Here is a 20,668-nt window from a genome sequence, read left to right on the forward strand (position 1 = left end):
TAAAGGGGTATATCAGTCTGGAACATTTGTGGTGCATCCAGAGGATATGTTATAAATGTCCATTAGCTGTAGGTTCCACATGTGGCATCCCATATATCTTGAAAATTGGGGTTCTATGACAAGTATCCCGTGGTCACAGTAAGATTAAAGGTGGATGGATATGTGCAGCTCTCCTTTCGTGGATGGGACTTCTGAGAATAGCTGAACCTGCCCAGTTATCCCTGGGATTCCATTTTCCTATGGAAGTGAATAGCAAGAGTCTTACATGCACAATCACCTAAAAATCCTGTGTGGTAGACAAGCACTGTACAGCTCTGTGTACTGTATAGAACACAGAATGAATGTACCTTCACCCCGATATTACACAAAAGTCATGAACGATCCTTTTAAAGGAGCACTCCAGGAAAAAACAAACAAACCCTCGTCTTTCCATTTTTGCACGGATGACCTGATTGTCTGTCTGGAACACTCCAGGCTTCTTTCATGCAATGCCCTCATATAACTCCAATCCAGCTTCTCCTCTGCTCCTGTTCAGATTTCATCTTGGCTTTTATATTGCTTTTTCCCTTTGATCTGCTATTAGTCCCATGGTGCATCAGCACAACATTGCATGGGCAGCTAGAGACTGAACTATATCCATCTGCTGGGAGGCTGTGTATTAATAGTTCTCCTTATATTCTTCAAAATAATTGAAGAGGTAAATACATTTAGGGAGGCTGAGCTGTGACCTCTTTATAGCTGTAGTTAATGACCAAAGTTTCTGTCTTCACCAGTAGACTGCCCATGTAGTAGAGTCCATTATACAGAAAGATATTTGCTTTAAAGGTGTTGAGAATATTTTAGTTTTGTGGCCAAAGGCTTGGGAAGTTGCTAGAAAAATGCTCACCTTTCCCAGCGCCCCATTGTCCCCAACAGTTGTCTGGTCTTGCGGTGACCCAAGGCTTTTCTTGTAGAAGTCACCGCCCCAAATAACCACTGAGGCCAATCAATGTCCTAAGAAAAGGAAAGGAAACGTCTGAATAACAAACTGTGTCCATTGTATTGTCCATCCACTGTGTCCTATGTACATTCCAGTGCTGTCAGCAGTCACATGGGGTGGGAAATTCCGATACTAAAGCCCTGGGGCGCTGCAGGACTGGACAATATGTGGTGGGTTTTGGTGGGTTTTTTTTTTGTTTTTTTTTCTGTCCTCCACCTCCTTACAAAATACTAAAATATCCTGGACAACCCCTTTAATTTCCATAGATTTTTTTTATCTGGTCAGAGTGACAATCAGAGTTGTACATATGTACAAAATTGGTACATAACGAATAGGGGAGAAAATCACCACAATGACCCTTTAAAAGGATTGCCCATTTTGTTCATTCACTTATGTTAGAAAGATTCTCCTATGATAGGTTGATCATGGGACGAGGACTGTGGAGGAGGTAGGCCAACTCTTATACAAATGGCTGGCGTGGTCAGTCAGAAGCAGTACATATCCTCTAATTCATTAAAAAGCCAGTAATTGGATTCCTATGAAGGTAAATATGTAACAAATTATACATCTAATTCTGTAATCTTAATAATTGTTTAATACTAATTAATTAATCATTATTTTAAAGCCAGAATCGGTAACTTTTTTCCAACTCCAGCCAAAATTGGCGCCAACTCCAACTCCACAGCTCAGTTTGGGTCCTCTATTATTGATGAAATGTAATCTGCAGGGGTACCTGGCTATAACTGTACGCAGAGAGGCCGATGCTCTATGTAACTGGTCTCTGTTCTGATTAATTGACCGGGGTCCTGAATGAAGGCATCACCTACTAGGATATGGGTGTCCTGAATCAGATAAACCCCATCATTCTGACACATGGTAAAAATCCTAAATGTTACCGAATTACATTTTCAGGTTTGATATCTTGTAGGATAAACAGCTTTGTAACCTTATCCATTACTAGTTCGTGCAGAAATTTAATGAGATTTTTTTTTTGTATTATGTCAAACCATTTGCTTTGCCCCTGAAACAGAAAATATTCTGCCCCCGGTTTTCTGCTATTTTGTGACTGGCGGTAAGCTGCATTAAGAACACATTTCCTTCTATTCCTACAAGTCATGTGTGAAGTATCACATACTGTATCAAGTTAGGAAACTCAGTAACACAAGTCACTTTTGGAGCGAGGCATAAGCGGTTGGTTATGGCTTGGGGATTATTAAGATTAATCAAGATTTACAGTAAATTTGGCCACTTCTGTCACTTTTCACCAGCTGTCACTCTGGAATACCTCTTTCCCGAGAGTGAAGGAAACGGATACTGTACAGTATGCAGATTAACCCCTCGCGTGCCCGAATCGGTAAATATTTTGTGACGGAAAACAGGCCCGAGGAATGTTAAGAAACAATCCTCAGGTCCTTGTTATAAAGTAAAGGGGAGAGGGTACTTAGATCTAATTTTACTGTTTTCTGCAGTTGATTGCCAACTTTTATGACCAGCTGAGCTGCCAGATCTCAGGAAAAGAGGCGCAGGCTTCCAAAATTATGTGGTGTTGAGTGAAAAGTCGGAGAGAGTGTTCTTGTGTACAAAGAAAGCACATATTTTATGAATGTACCTGAAGAAGCGGTGTAAGCCAGGTCTCCGTACTTTCCTATTTTCTAGTGCCATATGCTATACTTTGAAACGTCTTTTTTCCCCCCCTTTCTCCGTTAAAGAAAATTAATGAGCCATTTTAATATAAAATGTTTATACGGCCTGAAATCCAACAGCCTACATAGGTTTCCTAAATGAGTCTACAGCTATGTTTTATGAATGCCGTTATAAATTTTGCTCCAGCGTTTTTCAGGCAAGCATGAGAGAAGGGGAAAAATCTGCCCTACAAGGTCAATATGGCATTCATGGTTTCCTCCATGCCATAGAATTCGCTTCCATGGCGAGTTTATAAGGACCGCTAAAACAACAAGCACTAGAATTCTTCTCTGTATTCAAATGCTGTGAAGTAATCGGAGCAGACGTCAACCCGCCGTCCAGTACACTGCGAAAGCCTTCTCCGTCCTAGGCACAACCAGTATAAAACACCTGCCTTTTCATTTTTAATCCAAGCAAAACACTTCAATAAAAGCCAGCAAGTCTAATATATCACCGCTGGTCGAGGGTGTAGTCTCCTTTTTTGTTAATGAAACTTTATCCCCCAGCCTTTAACTTTCTACTCCTGTGAAATTATAAGAAACAGACTTGTAAATGTATAATTAACATTGCTTCAATAAGGTGAAGAATGGGCGCCTATTGTGCACCCGTGGCATTGTCTGCGTTCTGTATACCTAATTGAATATTGGTTTTATAAAAGTCCTCAAATTACGCAATACCATGAAAAAGTTTTTTTTTCTTTTTTATATATATATATATATATAATAAAATATATAATATATAATATCTCATTAGAGAAAAATGCTTTTATCTCTTCTTATCAGTTACTCTCCTGCCAGCTAAACTGCTCAATTCTCTGTTCAAACCCATGTTCTGTAAAGACAGGCTAAAGCTCACTGACACATCTGGTTAAGTAGAAGTCTATGGAGAGGGGAGCGGGGAGGAGGATATAAACAAACACAGGGTTATACTGCTTCAGACAATAGTAGGTTTTTACTACTTTTAGGCTGAGGCCTCACGTTGTGTAAAGGCAACTTTTTATGTTGCAGAATAACACATAATAAATTTCCTTTAAGTGAATCCAGCAACTAAGTGCAATCTGTTATAAACATTTGGCTATACTTTGACAGTGATCACATAGATTTGTCCATTTCTGATCCAGTTTTTTGGTAATTTTCCGGTGCCAATTGTTCCTCTGCGAAGGTATTTGACAAGTTATTGTATTGTATGGTGTAAAATGTTAGAAACCCTATAACATATATTTTCTTCTGTGCCAGGTGGATGCTTTACGGCTGAGACTGGAAGAGAAGGAATCGTTTCTTAACAAAAAGACCAAGCAGCTTCAGGACCTCACAGAAGAGAAGGGCACTTTGGCCGGAGAGATCAGAGATATGAAGGATATGCTGGAAGTCAAAGAAAGAAAAATTAACGTTCTTCAGAAAAAGGTAAATTTGTAACACAAAGTTGATTACAAAGTCCTTTTTTTATTGTGTATATACCAATAGAGATGTGGTAATGCTATCACAGGTGCTAGAATTTATTTAGGAATCTTTTACACTCTTATGTAAAATTATTGTAATACTCCTGGCAACGATTAATGAGCGGTAATCATTTTAGGCCTGGTTCACATCTAAGTTCGGTATTCCGTTTAGGGAGTCCGCATGAGGAATGCATTGACAAGTGATGAGCTTATGAAAGCACACGGACCCCATAGACTATAATGGGGTCCGTGTATTTTCCACGCGGGGTCCGCAGGAGTCAGATGTGAACCAAGCCTAAAACCAAACCTTTCATAAATAAAACTCAATATGAGATACAAAATTGAAAAAGGCAAAAAATAACGCCAATCCCAAGTACAGTAGTATAATAACATATAAAGGATTGTGTGGTGCAATAGGTGCAAACTCAAAGTATCGGCACAGATAAATGTAGGTGGACTGCTACTGCCCTTTGCCCTGGCCCTTTATACTCCAGTCAGTAATACAAGCACGCACCCAAAAAATGGTGACCCTGTGATGTAACACTTCCCTAATGCACCGTAACAATTCCCTAGCCTCACGTCCCGTAGCCTCTATATTACATTTCTGTATTATGCTTTTACTCTACTATGAACCAAGGAAATGACGATGACCTGTCAGCTTACTGACATTCTCCATGAAATGACAATTCTAGAGTATCTTTTCTAGTAAATGTTCTTGTCTTGTTGATGCTGCCATTCTTCCTGGAAATGTATGCTTTAACTTTATAACTGGAAGTTTCCCTCTTCACAAAGGGAAATGTATGTTGCTGCTTATTCAGATGGTATGTACAGAGACGATGCAGAGCAACCAAGATTGGCAACAATACAGCTAAAAACCTCCCTGACACTTTGGCTCATATAGCTCATTAATGGTCAGACATTTTTCCAGGGAAATATAATTTTTAATCCCATATCCGCATAGCTGTCAATTTGATAACCTTGCAGATTTGCAGTAAAACCACACGACTGCATTATTTCTAGCCTGGCAGCTCCCCCTGTAGCTGTTAGGGAAGTGCTAGGACAGCAGTTTACCAGTAGCTGCTGGTGAACCTTGGAGGAAGAGGCACAAGAGAGTGAACCCTGAGCGGAACCCCCCCTTCCCCACACACACACAGACTGTCCCTTCCTGCTTGCCAGTCCTATCCTACGTAGACCCTTCCTATATACATGCAAACACAAATTGCAGACAAGACAAACCACAACAAAGGGAGGTCAGCTAGCTGAGGGTCCAGTAACAGTCGAGCAATGAAGTGCCAAATCGAAATCCAAGAGAGTAGTCAATAGGGAAAGCCGGAGGTCAAGAATAAGAATAGAAGTATAAACAGCAAGAGAAACGCCAGCACTCATGAGGCAATAGAAAGCACCAATGTTAATGTGAGCCAAGAATAAATAGGGAGGAAGAACCTGCCCTGGACTTGATAGGAGGATAGCCTGTCAGTCACAGGGCAAGCCTAAACTTACCCAGATGTCTTCAGAAAAGCCTTTATTGATACCAGAATACACAATGCGTTTTGGAGCCAAATATTGCCCCTTTCTCACCACAATTTTACACTTGAGAAAGGGGCAATTTTTTGCTCTAAAACGCTTTGTGTGTTCTGGAATCGATAATGGCTTTTCTGAAGACATCTGGGTAAGCACGGTTCTTCTGTCCACCTTCCTGTTGGATTCGGTCCTTGTACCTACCTCTGATATGTACGTCACAGTGACGGTGTCCTGCAGCTGCCCTCCATTTGAAGTCTATGTGGATGTTTTTGTCTTACAGGGAGTTGTGACTTTATCACAATCCCAGAAAGTGAGCTATATTCTTTCTATCACTGAATAGCTATCTGCTAAACGATAATTCAATATTGGTTGTACGGTGCTGTATTTAAATTTTAACAGCATCCGATCTCACTGTGGGGCAGGGATAATATGCTGCGTTCTGCTGACAGACTCCCATTACAGGGGTTGGCAAAACTTCCAGTCCACTACCAGATCAGGAATCCCATTCCCCTATTCAAGCAGTGTACTGAGCTATCTCTACCAGTCCGAGAGTGAACGGAGCAACAATACCTATTCTGGCAGAGTAACAGGGTCACAGCAGTCAGAGCCCCCCACCCACTGATCCTGTGGATAGCAAAAAACATTAAACTTTAGGCCAACCCCTTTGCAAAACTGTATGTGCATTTTTTGTTTGATGTTCTGAGGAAAATAATAATGAAAAAAAAAACCCATAAAAGAAATGTAAAGATATGTTTACTTGCAGTTTATGTGGTTAGGTGACATGCATCACAGCAAGCAAGTTCTACCTTTAGCTCTGCAAAGATACTTCTAGGTATGCCGGATATAGAAGACAATAGACAATACCATTAATTTACTCCGTTCTCTAGCCGTCCTCCTCCCCCGGGATAGATTGATGTACAATCATGGAATATAGAAGATAGGCGGATAATGACTTCCTTTTCTAATATGAGCAATAATTGAAATAGTTGCCTTTAATTTCTATATCTTGTTGCTTGTCGGAGCTGGCGCTGGATTTCTTGCTGTATTGATTTACAGAGCCAGGCATCTTTCCTTTCATGAACATAGAGAAAAATAATTGTAGCTTTTGTTGTGCGCTCCAGCTGAGTCGTCTAATGGTTCATTACAGCAGAATGTGGTAATGCCATTTCTGAGCCGGAGCTTATTCCCAATGTGTTCCATCCATAATGCAACATAATAAAAATAGGCCCGGAGTGAAGAAGCCAACAAAAGACGAGGACGGATCCCGCCAAACTTTGCTGCTTCAGCACATGTTTAATTACTGCAAAAGTTTCCCAAAGAGGCGATCTCGAAAGTTTTGGTTGTTTAACCTTTTACGGGTTAATTTTAGTTATTTTGGCTTTGGAATTGTTAGCAGATTAATCCCGGGCAAAATGTTCCCCTTGTTTTCCTTTTTTACCCATAAATCACTCCCATCTCTCTGTTATGGATATTTCTTAGAACAGATTTTTTTTTTAATAAGCATCTTGGCATTGTGATCATCTAAGGAATGAAGACGACTTTTTTATGACTTTGGACTTGTTACGACACATATATCATGTACCGTACGCTGGATAGACACGGTAAACCCAAACTCGTATATAAAAACTAAAAGCATAGATGAGTGAGTTATCTGTAGGAATTCATCAATGTATTTCGTCACATAGTAGTTTCCTTCCTTCTGTTTTCTACAGAAAGCAATTCATTATTTAGGCTGGACCGATTTATGATTGTTTCTTTTCCTGATGTCAGTAAATTTGAGCGCTTTATATTGACTCTAAATCTAAAGGCGAAAAATGCCATAAAATGCCGCATTGTGAGATAGAGGAGCCAGTGTAACCGTAATAAAATATAGCATCGAAAGTGTCCCAAAAGCCTTAAAGCGTTGCTAAACTTTCAGACAACTTTTGATTTTTTGGCAGTATTTGTGTCCTTTAATAAATGTTTGAATATACTTTATTAACAGATTTCGGCTCCTTTCTGTGAAATCCTGCCTATTCTTCTCTTTCCTTCTGTATTGAGAGCTGTTCCTGCCTCTCACTGAGTAACTGTGTATGGAGTAGGGGGATGTATAACATGTAGAGAAAATGATGGTAGGGCTACTTCAAACATAGAAACTTTCTTTTTGTGTCATATGAAAGCAGAGATTCTGCGCAGTGTTATCTATATTATTTCCAGAGATATTACTGGTTGGAAACAGTCAGAATTACAATAATTATATGCAACTGTGTAATGTAGAGCATATAAATATCACAATCTCGACTGTCACAATTATAGCAAACATCCCATTAGCTTTATTGAATAAAAGTGCATGTCCAAGGGGGTATTCAGAGACTAAAAGATTGATGGTCTATCCTCAGGATTGCTCATCAATATCAGATTGTGGGTCCAACAATCTAGTACAGTGGTTCTTAACCCTGTTTGAGATACCGAACCCACCAGTTTCATATGCACATTCACCGACCCCTTCTTTAGTGATAAATCAAATATGATTTTTTTCCAAATTCAAGACATAGGTATATGTTTTTTTACTGGTACACAAAATGAGCCGTGCATAGGGCCTTCGGTTCCATTGGACCCTGGTTAAGAACCACTGATCCACTGATTAGCTGTTAGCTAAAGAGACCACAGCATGATTACCAAGCACAGCTCTACACTCTGTGCGGTGGCTGTGTTTGGTACTGCATTTCAGCCCCATTTATTTAAATGAGACTGTGCTGCAGACAGGCCAAGCGATCGATGAACATGACATTATGTGGTCTGTGAAGCAGAATTGGCTCTCACTGCTGGCACTTTGATCAGCTGGTCTGAAAGAATCCTGGGTGTCAGACCCACTCTGATCCCATGTATCGGTGGCAATAGGGCACCTGGAACACCCACAGATCAGCTGTCAATACCCTTGCCTTGTGAGCTGTGTGCCCCTTTCATTGTGTACCCTGCTTGTTGCTAGTATGTATCTTTAGTAGTGACTGGAGTTAGTTTGGCAATTTTGGCTCATTCAAATTAATTATTTGTCCAACACCTGTGGCCCCCACAGATCAACTTGTTGAAGAAGCAGCAGCATTCATGTCAGCGCTGTGTCTGCTTCACTGAATATCAAGCATTGCGCTGGAAATTACACAGGAGCGCTTGACAATACAGCTCAGCCCTATTCACTTAAATGGGACTGAGCTACTCCTGTAACAGGTGACCACTGAACATGATTTTATTGGCACAGGGAAATGGCCAGAGTGCTTATGAGTCCCTCATTCTCCTTGAGCCACTTTTTGGCAGGGGTCTTGGGTGTCAAATTTGAATGACCTATACCAAGGATAGGTTATTAGTCTGTAAATCCTGGAAAAACCCCTTTAAGGGGACATGGTGCTCGCAGTAGAAAAAACTGTGAATTGTTTTTATGGTGACAGCGGGTCCCATCCTATACTGTCCTGTCCATCAGCACCAGCTTCATATGTGGTCTGTCCACCCATTTAGTGTATAGTCGTCCAGGAATTTTTCTTTATTGTATGTCATGACTTGCGTTCCAAACATCCTGTGGTCTACATATACATAACGAAATATAATAGCAGAGTAGCTGAAGTCCTGAACCAAGATTTGTGAGTTTTAGAGTTCAGGTGGTAAACATGAGGGCTCCTGGGACCTATAGGCATCACGTTCCTTTTTAGGTTCTTTGCAGGAATGCATAAAACACCTGTTAGCTGGTAGAGATGACCTCTTATGAGAGACGGTCTTGAAGCAAGATTTACAGTAAAATTAGGTCATGCTTTTAAAATGCCTCTTGAGTTGGATAAACTCCTCAGATTTACAACAAGAATTCACAAGCAAGCAGACGGATACTGACGTTTTACTGTCCCTTTCCCAATGCTGAGAATTCCAACCTGTTCTCCCTTCTACGGGGACTGCAATAGAATAACTTTTACATCTGGAAAGGAAGGTGTAGGACCAGACAAGAAGAATACTGCGGCCATCCCTGATGATTTCCATATGGGTTGGGGTAGTGGGCCGGTAATGGGAGACGACCGAGAGGCGAAGGAGATAAACAAAGTAGACAAATGCATTATATCATTATGTCATATCTGTGCAGAATTCCTGGAATAGCTGAGACAATGCTCTGACTCAGTTATTCCGCTCTACTGATAGGTCCATTCCAGTTACATAGATGAATATTTGGGCTGTAAAAGGTCCTTTTGGAATTAGACTTATTCTGGGGGTCTACAAAAATGTATCCTGAAACCTTAGCTTTTTTATAACTTTGTAGTAAAGCTATCAGTTTTTGGATACCTTACGACTGGATTACCGAGCATTAGACAACTAAATTACATTAGGTGACTTTTTGGCCTTGATTTATCTGCATTTGCCAGGGTCTTAATCTCCTTCATTCCTGCTCTTCTGAGAATGAGATATTGGGTGCTGCAAACCTCAACCTTTCTTGACAAATCGAGACCTTGATGTGTTCAGACAAACTGCTCAGAAAGGCAAAGGCCCTTATAATCCGAAACACATGTGAGTTAATGTTGGGTAACATCCTCAGTTAATGGAGCAGATTGTATTTTCTGTACATATCGATCTGTCTGACTTGGTTTTGCTATTCCATATCACCAAATATTTTTACTAAAGAAGTTCCCATGACAAGTTGAGGTTTTACAGAGAAAGCGATATTGTTCGGACAAATCTGGACAGGATTACCTAATTATTGTAACCCTTCTTGGCGATTTACTTCAATTTACTGTGATTTTTCACATGGAAACAGACCTTTATTCTACCACCTATATTACTCGATTGAAAATATTGTGTTCTTTGGGTATCAGAGAGCAACAGCTAGTTCTGTAAGTATAGTATAGTTGTTTGGGCAGATTTATTAAGATTGCCATTTCATATGCCATTCTTAAAGGGGCTCTATCATTGGTATATGGTCATTTGAGATCCTCCGTGCACCCTAGGCGTTCCCACAAGCCTCCGTGCACCCCCCAGCGTCATACCTTGCTAACGCCCCTTCTGTAGCTTGTGCTCCAAGTTAGTCCTCCTCCTCTGTTCTAGTGACCGCCTCCAGCATCTGTATTCCCGAGCATACGCAATTGAAATCTCGGGCATGCGCAGTAACGCTCCTTTCTGAGTGCTACTGTGCATGCTCGAGCGCCATTTTCTTGAGGAGTGGAGTACATAGTTCAACTCCACAAGAAAATGGGGCTCGAGCATGTTTACTGCGCATGCTCGAGATTTCAATTGCGTTCGCTCAAAAATACAGAAGCTGGAGGCGGTTACTAGAACAGAGAAGGAGGACTAACTTGAAGCACAAGCTACAGAGGGGGCGTTAGCAAAGTATGACGCCGGGGTTGTACTGAGGCTTGTGGGAACGCCGAGGGTGCACGGAGGGGCTCATTTACATATATGCCTTACCGATCTGTAATAAAAAACGTGTGTGTGTGTGTAGGTGGGGGGTCTTTGAAAAATTGAGTAGCAGAACCTGAACAAACACGGCTGATTTTTAAGAGGGTCTGGCCTTTTCATAACTGAGGGATACACCCGTACCCAAAAATGGAGATCTAGTCCAGTTTCTAACTAATGTAGATTTTCATGATCGCTCATACTAGAACACTGTATGTTAGACCAAAGCATCCCTTCCCCCGGCATGCCCCACTCCAGCCATATCTGCACAATATAGAGAGTGAGGTGCCAGTTGGGGTTTATGGCACATGTTTGGCACAACAAAGGGCTCCATCTAGAGATAGTGATATATTTTGCTCACTGTGTTTATTACATAAAGTATGTTTTCTCTATGGTATGGTGAGAATAGAGAGAAATATCATTTTTTGCATTTGGCCCCAGGAGGTTCTACTTATACCTCTAATATATTTGTATATAGTTCCTATTTAGGTCACTTGCATATAGATCAGGCCTCATGGTGGAAAATCCAGGACAGATCGCGGTATGGGGAGAACGGTCGATCAGGGCTCTGTGGTACAAAGGAAATGCTGTGATGCTTATTCTCTACAGTATATTATCTGCTGACTTCTCTATGAATTATTTGCATTACTTTGCTAGCATATCTCTTCAATAGGAAATCAGTAGCTGATGATTCTTGCAAAGTGTTGTACCGGAACGTGTGGGTGTACATGAATGGTGGGTGATGTATCCTTTATCATTTACATGATACAGTGATATTTCTAGCCATTTGTGGTTATGAGTACATATGAGTTCACGTCTTTGAACATATGTGTATTCAGTTTTCTGGCATACAAGGCCTGACAATTTTATAAATATTATGTGCAAGTTGCGTTTTGTGCAAAAATGTAGCTGCTTTATTTTTTCTTTTACAATGCACTTGTTGTTTTCCCGAAATTGGGTGCAATGAGGAATGTGGCATCAGCGCGGTCATAACAACCTTCAGTGTTAGGCTTATATGCATTAGAGTAAATGATATCTTAAATCTACATCACCTATAACCTGGTGTAGATTTTGGTGCAGGTGCACAACCTGTTGTAGGGTACCCCTGATTTATGAGAAGGTGTACCCCTTGTCATAAATGAGGCACATCCTATATAGGCACAGGAGATATGAATAAGACTTCTCAGCTGAAACAGCGCCTCATGTGGACAAGAAGTCAGTTTCTCTGTTCATCCCTATGAGAGTCTCGATGTGAGTCTCATACGAATGAATAGAGGAGATAACTTTATCCACAAATAAGACACTGGGAGAGAGTTATTGACCCCTTTACATCAGTTTTCTGGCATAGAGGATGGTAATGTGTTGCACTTTTGACATAAGGCCCTTTCGTGTGGCGGATGTGTGCCGCAACCACTGTTCCACCCATCGCTCCCTACATTGTATAAATCTTCTCCAGCCCCAAATATTTATAACTCACACCAATTCCTATCTAGAATAGATCTCCATTCTGGAGCAGGAACAGATACATGGGGCCAGGCAGGTCCTTTATTAAGACTGGTGTATGATATGCCAGTCTTAATAAATATGACCTACTGTGTCAGCTGTTGGTCACATGGTATAGTAGAGTATGTCTCTGCACTCTCTTTAATAAACATAGAGTGCCCATAAAAGACATATCGCAGTCAGTCCAGTAGTACAAAACATCACAACACTCCTTCATAGATGCAGGATATAGTGGTTTTATTTGAACATAGCACCTATTCAATCCAGAAAAGGATACATACTACGGTATATATTCTATCCAGACGTTTTGGTGTGTCCTACCTTCATTTGTGAATATTATGAGAAGCATGGGTGAGAGGTGCTATGGCATGGTCACATGACACAGCTGAGGACCAGAAGGAAGTGAATAACTTCCACAGTCCAAAGAATACATTATTTTTTTGTGGGAGTGCTACTTTAAGAGACCTGGAATGTTATGTGTATTATGCAATGCAGAATTTTCTTCTTTTAAGCACATGTGCTTCTTCTATTGGAGTTCCTTATGGTGAACAGTTAATTTTTTCAGCTGATTTCCAACTTGGATCATAATGTAGAAAATATTTTAGGCAGGAAGATGAAATTCTTTACTGTCAATCATCTCGCACCCAGAGAGCTTGCAGCTGCTGAATCTGGTTATGGTTCAGTACCTTTTACTGCATACATTGAAGCACACCTGTTCACCGAGAGTGCGCTCATGTAAAATAACAGTTTTATTTTATTATAAATAAGATGTTTTTATATTTATAGTTTTACTAGGCAGAGTCCTTTGAACCATGCAAATGATGATACAGTATGATCGATGAGCAGATTTATTTTCGTGTCAGAATAGGGTCAGATTTCAGACATATTCACAGTACGCACAGGATGATCACAGCAAATATCATTGTGTTGCTATTTTGTATGCCGACAATATACGTCCAACCATGGGTGTCAAACTCCTTTTCATCGAGAGCCACATCTGTCTTTTGGTTGTCTTCAGAGGTCCATTAGTAATTCTGTAACTGTACGAGGCCCCTTTCACATCTGCATTTGGATTTCTGTTCGGGGAGTCCGCTTGGGGACCCCTATATGCATTAAAAACCTGTTACCTAAAGAAAATCTGCGTAGTCCATAGACTATAATGGGGTCTGTGTGGTTTCTGCACAAAACATGCGGACAGAAAAGTGCTACTTGCACTTGCCCTTCCCACTTCACTGCTCTTTAAGTACAATAATTGGTCAGTTCAGATGGCAGGGAAAGAGACACCTGAAGGAACCCCTAATACTGTGGAAGCACTGAGGGCGATGTACAGGCCGCAGATCAGGCCAGACAGTAGTGCACAGCTTTGTACTTCTGAACGACTTTCCAGTGTTGCCTCCTCAGGCACCCTGTGATTTGCCACCTGGAAGATGTGGCTTATGGACCACAAAACACAAGATCGTGCACCTGTAGAGAATCATAGCTAATTCCACGAGGTTCATTGTAAAACTGCATGTTGGGATCATGCACATGACACATACACAATGGAAGGCAATGGGTGCATGAATGCATCTTTTTTTTTAAAAAAATTAAATTATTACATACTAATGTATAGCATCGAGCAGTAGCACACGTCCTATTTTGTCCATTGTTCCAGCCTGAGGGACCCAATACAAGTCTATGGGTTAGTTTAACGTCCATTTTCAGCTAATGTATACGTTTTTATAGTCGTTAAAATTGAAATGACAGTTAACAAAACAAAAAGGCCAAACTGAGATTAATAACATCTAGAAAATGGCGGAAAAGCATATATAAATACCGTATTTTTCGGACTATAAGACGCACCCAGGTTTTAGAGGAGAAAAATAAGGAAAAAAATTTTTCAGGCAAAAAATGGTAAAATATTTAATGTATGGGAGTTGTAGTTTTGAAACAGCTGCAAGGCCACATTGACAGGTGACCCTGCAGCTGTACGGGGTGTTTTTTTGTGGGGCCAGGTGTACTTTTTAGTTATACCATTTTGGGAAATGTTTATTGCTTAGATCACCTTTTATTTAAATCAGAGGCAAAACGGTGAGAAAAACCCAGCGGTTTAGCACTTTTGATTTTGACGTTCACTGTACATAAAAATATTAGTAGACCGGGCATTTTCAGACACAGGGATACCTAATGTATATGTTTCACAGTAATGTTATACTTTTATATGTATTCTAGGGAAAGGAGGTGAACTTTTATTTATTTTATTTTATTTTTATTATATTTTTTTAAAGTGGTTTTTTTTTTTTTTACTATTTTACTATCCCCCGCCTAGGGGGCTTGAACCTGCAATCATTTGATTGCAAGTCCCATAGACGGCAATACAAGTGTATTGCCGTCTATGGGAGATTCTATACATTACTATCGCAGAGTGTCATAGACCAGCCGCGATAGTAATATATAGCTATGACAGGCCTGGGAGCCTTCATTAGGCTCCCAGCTGTCATCGGAACAGGTCGGCTCCTGCGGCCTCGCCGTGCAGGAGCTGGCCTGCATCACTAAAGGTATGGGGCTGGTGGGGACCGGTCTCGGGGCTAACTAAACTGCCGGGACCTGCGGAGGAGGAGCGGATTTGCAGCATGGCCACGCTACTGCCACCGCTGGTTTTCTGCAGCGGCAGGAGCGTGGCAATCTGCAGGCCCCGGCAGCTAAGACAGTCCCCGGCAGCTAAGACAGTCCCCGGCATCTGCTGTAATAGACCGGCGGATGCCGGGGAGTGTTTTAGCTGCCGGGGCCTGCAGATTGTCACGCTCCTGCCGCTGCAGAAAACCATCGGTGGCAGTAGCGCGGCCATGCTGCAAATCCGCTCCTCCCCCCACATTCGGACTATAAGACGCACCCTCATTTTCCTCCGAAATTTTTGGGAAAAAAAGTGCGTCTTATAGTCCGAAAAATACGGTACTTAACAAAACACTAGCGACAGAGGCAAGATAATCTGAGGAGGAGAAGACTATGGATATGTTCTGAGGGAAGGTGACAGGCAGATAACTGGAGTCCAGGGCGGTCTAGGGCGTGTGGTCCAGGGTGGATCTGGAGTAGGCCTCAGCCTAGGTGTAGGTCCTGGGCTCATTACTGGTCCAGAAAAGGCTGCAGATCCTGAACTCCAGGGAAGTTCCATGGAGTGAAAGGAGGTGTATGGGTCTGTTCTGTAACCCTGAGTCCGGTGAGACAATATTGCTCTTATTTGTGTGGCTAGAAGTAAGCCACATGTATAGTTAGGTTATCAGTTCTGTTTAGTTTGTCGCTCAAACGAGCAGGTTTTTATTTTGTTTTTGCCTGAAGTTTTTTTTTTCCTGTTTTTTTTTTTTTTTCTAAATAAATCAGTTTGCTGCACATTTTGTGTCCCTGTCTTGACTGTTTAGGTCCGCACCACTGTTTCTACCGAGCTAACTTCCCCACAGTTCGCACAGTGTCATTTTAAGAAGACTATTCTATAGGAAGACTGTGATGAAAATGGAAATTCATGAATATTGCAGGTTGTCAAATAAAATGTAAAATGTCATAAGGTTAATCATAAGACAGGTGGAGGAGATTGATATAGTCATCATATACTACTGTGTGGTCAATGTGGAGAGAAGGACTGAAGCAGCGTGGTCTCACCACTACAAAAAAATTGTCTGAGGAGGAGATAAGTGACAGGAATTGGGCTTGGACAAATATAGTATGTTACACATATTCTGTCGAATCTGTCTGTTGGAAAGTTCATGCCAGAAGGATGGTTCTAAGCTGGAGGAACATGATGAAGGATAAATGACTTGGCTGGACCAGGACTACTACATGGTGCTTCCAAATTTACGGTACCATTTGAAGGAAACCCAACTTTTATAGGCCAACCAAAAGTAAATTAATTGAATAATAGATGCAAATTAAACATACATTTGGGGTAGTAGAATAATTCCATCTGAAATTAACTAGTCCTTGCAGTAGGACATACCATGATAAAGACAGAATATAACAGCAGTAACACAATGACAAAGACCCGTGGGTGCTGTGATTACAGAATAGTCACAGGAAGAGGCACCATAGTCTCAAGGGCAGGATTGTGTCAAAGGAAGCCAAGTCTCATTCGGCAAATAGTTACTGCAGAATAGACACAACAGGAGTAAAGTGACATCTCCATGGGAGCAGTAATAGCAGAAGATGAGTAGACCATACACAACCTACATAAGTAGAATAACAGTTGGAAAAATCTCCATCTGAATCTTGGTGACTATCTTGGGATAATCATCTTAACAGGAGGAGAATGACAGGAAGAAGTGTCCTAGGAGCTAGAATAGCAGCTCGAATGTGTCTACGGAAGCGTAGAGAGAGAGTCAGAAAATCTGGAGAAGTCTATAGTGACGGAGTGACTCCTCCATACAAGAGGTAAGCTAAATAAGCAGGAGGCCCTACAGTACCTGTGCTTAGATATATCATACAGTGACAGTTTTGTCTATCAGAGTGCCAGAGGCTCCTTCGGTGGTCCTAGGCTCTGATACATTGCCTGGCCAGTACCGCTCTTATTTGGTGTTGACTTCGTTGCAATTACTTGGGGTCTGTATCCTATGACATATCGATTGGACCTTAATGATGATATACCCAGTTTGGATAATAATAATAATTACATTTTATGATGCAAGTGGATGGTCACATTCTGGATGGATGGATGTTGGGTCATCAGAACCTGTTCCTTTTATAGACTGGGGAAAGTACTGTACTTTACAGGGATCTCTTATGAATGTTAATATTGCTGCATCAATGTACCAAATAGCAAAAAATGGCATAGGATGGTCCAAATTCATTAAATTGGTGCGCACATCATGATAAATTTTGGGCAAACTCACAGGGTATGATAGACATTCTTTTTTGCTTTACACCACATCATGGACACTGCAAAAGAAGAAAAGTATTTTGCACCAAAAGAAAAAAAAAATCACAATACTGCTCCTACTCCCTACCGTTTACTAGATGTCGTAGGAGCAGAAGATGCTTAAAACACACAAATTCTTGCAGGCCATGCGCTACATGATGAGTCTTCACACCCTAGTACTTCCATCTGTCCTCAATCCTCAAGATCAATTTTGCTGCCCTCCCAGAATGTTTGACACAATGAGTGGTACAATTACGTGGGAATGTTCTAGGCAAGTATAGAAGAAAATACTCCATACGAAGAATGTTTTTATAGATGTGTTAATAGTCTATTTTTGTTAACAAAATTAAGTGAATGAACAAAAGAGAAATGTAAATTCCATCAATATTTAGTGTGACTTTTGCCCTTTGGAGGAGGAGTCTGGGAAGTGATGATATGGCCCCCACAGATATAGCCCTGATCTTAACATTATCGAGTCTGTCTGGGTTGACTTGAAGAGACAGAAGGATTGGAGCAAGCCTATAACCAAACATCTGTGCCTAGTACTTCAAGATGGCGGGAACAACCTCCCCTCTAAGTTTCTCAAAAAACTGTCTTCAAGTACCAAGAAGAATTGATGGAAAGACAAAGGTCTCATATGGGATTTAGAGGCAACTAGCTTTGTGGTTATAAGTAATCTTTTGTACTTGTTGCTTAGTAAATCCACACCGGTGTATTATCTAAACTGATGGCTTTCCATCCTAGACACTGTACAGCCATTGGCTTTGGTCTATTCAGGAAAGTTAGACCTGCCTTACATTTTAGAACACCGTTGGCTGAACACTCATCTGGCTATCTTCCCCTCTGGCCGAGCCTGCGTGTGTTTTGCCTGGGTAGAGGGGATTATGTCACCACCAGACCCTTCTGGATGTGGCTTATCTACTCCGAAAACAGAATGATCAGACCTATTGAAATTAAGCATTAATATATTAATTATTATGACCAACTTTCATCCCATCAGTGGAGAAGACCTGGCCACGTTTCCTTTCATGGTGCAGCCCTGTACTTCTTAGCCTTTCACGCTTAGCTGCTCATATGCTGTTTCCTGCATAAAGTACACATTTGTCTTTAATGTAGCTGCGGGGCATACGTCTTCCTCTGCCGCAGTGATTTCATGCTGACCTTTACTGGGCTTCGCAAGACAAAACGCATTATTTGGTCTATGTTTGGACTTTCGTGTCTGTTTCTAAAGTAACTAATGTATCAAATGAATAAGTGCATTGTCTCTTTATTATCAGTATTATATTACACCCTGTCAGGAACTAAGCTTTGCGTTAAGTAACATTTGGAGAATATCAGGTTTTACGTTTAATTCTAATATAAAACTACATGCGTTGGCCATATGTTATTCCAAGGAAGCCAAACCAAAAAAAACAACAACCCAGGACAGCTAACAATATGTCACATTGGGCTGGCTCTAGCGCATGGTGTTTCTATTCATCATAAATGTAGCAGCGTAGCAGTAAATAAAATCATTGGCTCGCGGCGCTCTTCCCAGTTCCCGGAATCCTGATGTAAGATCGTCTTGTTTTGTTATTGTGTCACTTTATTTTATGTGGTTGTCCTATTTCCTACTCATAGTTCTTGCTGACATCCTTGTTTACCATCATGTCTTTTACGCTTGGTAGGTGGGCCAAAAATTAATTAAAAACACGAATAACTGGGTGTGCCTCACTTATGTCAATTTGTTATAACCAATTCCATACCTTGCAATGACTTTGAATATAAATGTATTGATTTTATTAGTGGGATGATCAATGCGATGGGATTTTAGACTGGAATGACTCTAGTCTGGAAATGCTATTAAAATTAAAAAATTTGTTCATCTGCCCTTAAATAGGTTTTCCCATCTGGGAACATTTCTGAAAAAAATGGTGCAGTATTTCCCCCACTGAGATTTAATAGTGTGTCTACCATGAGTGACCTAGTCTTAAAGGGGTTTTCCCATCTGTGCCCCCGATCTGGTGGTTGTGAATCTTATTCATTTCAGTTGGAGTATCAGAGTCTGCTGAGCACTGTACTTTGGCCTTTTCCAACATTACCATTCAAATGAATGGTGTGTTGTATGCAAGTTCTTCCTTACCATGTAGATGGAGGATAACGTGCCCACATGGAACAACCCCTGTAAGGGGTTCACATGTGGTGGACACACTGCTGTATTTTGTTCGGTGAAATTCAGTAGCGTGTTTTCCTGAAAACCACTGTTATCCCCAAATCAGGGTGTTCTTGTCTAATTCATTTCAGTGGGGGAGAGCGAATCGACTTCCGTCTCTCTCCGGCATTCCCATTGAAATGAATGGAGTAGTGAGGATTCTGTATGACCACTGTGCAGTATTGTAAATTAACAGAGGCTATAAAACTGTGATATGATCACCAACTCAATAGCAATCCCACCTATAGATACAAAACAATGCTACAACAAAGTGCAACAATAAGCTAGGCGGTTTTCACGTGTGAACTGACCCTAAAGGTCCAGCACATACAGTAGGCACTTATGGTGGTCAAATACAAAATACAGTAAGGACATATATAAAGCAAACATCTTCATATATCATCTGTATTCAAATACACGTTTAATAGCATATAGACCTTACTGTGAATAGTAAAAATTGGTTTGTTCTAACCATTACAGGGTCATCTTCATGGCATGCAGCAGCGAGACCACTAGTCATCTGTCACATCATACGTAATATCGGCCATATACTAGCCCTCACATCTAATACTGACCTGTTCTTTTGTCCCACAAGACTACTACTCTTACAAGGGCAGGCCCTAACTGACCAATATAGACAAGTACTGTCTGACCTTACACTACGCGTTTCATCACTGATATGCAGTATTTTTTTATGCTTACTTATCTGGCACGATCATATTCCGCAGCGCTTTACAGACATTGTCAGTCACTGTCCCATATAAGGCTTACAGTCTACATTTCCTAACAGTATGTCTTTGGAGTGTGGGAAAAAACCGGAGTACCCGGAGGAAACCCACGCAAACACGGGGAGAACATACAAGCTCCTTGCAGGTGTTGTCCTTGGCAGGATTTGAACCTGGGACTCTAGCACTGCAAGGCTGCAGTGCTAACCACAGAGCCACCGTAATTCAGCAGAAGATTTAGCAAAGGAGAAAGCCTAGACTATCCTATGTAAGTTATATCCAAAGGTTATACATGCCAGACCACTCAAAACAGCGGCCAAAATGATGACTGTGGGCTACGGTGATG

The 20,668-nt window shown here is 41.1% G+C and overlaps 1 protein-coding gene across 8 annotated transcripts in view; it reads left to right on the plus strand.

The window, feature by feature from the left end:
• Nucleotides 1–20,668, plus strand: part of ERC2 (ELKS/RAB6-interacting/CAST family member 2) — a 647,893-nt gene that overhangs the window by 214,393 nt on the left and 412,832 nt on the right. For all 8 annotated transcript variants that reach the window (XR_012717475.1, XR_012717478.1, XR_012717476.1 and 5 more), the window contains one exon: nt 3,898–4,065. Coding sequence is in view for 1 of the 8 variants with exons in the window: in XM_075287893.1 (XP_075143994.1) it covers nt 3,898–4,065 (168 nt within the window). In the remaining 7 variants the exon portion in view is untranslated. The remainder of the gene's footprint in view (nt 1–3,897; nt 4,066–20,668) is intronic.

The sequence above is a fragment of the Leptodactylus fuscus genome, chromosome 9 (genome assembly GCF_031893055.1).
Source record: "Leptodactylus fuscus isolate aLepFus1 chromosome 9, aLepFus1.hap2, whole genome shotgun sequence".
Classification (NCBI taxonomy): domain Eukaryota; kingdom Metazoa; phylum Chordata; class Amphibia; order Anura; family Leptodactylidae; genus Leptodactylus; species Leptodactylus fuscus.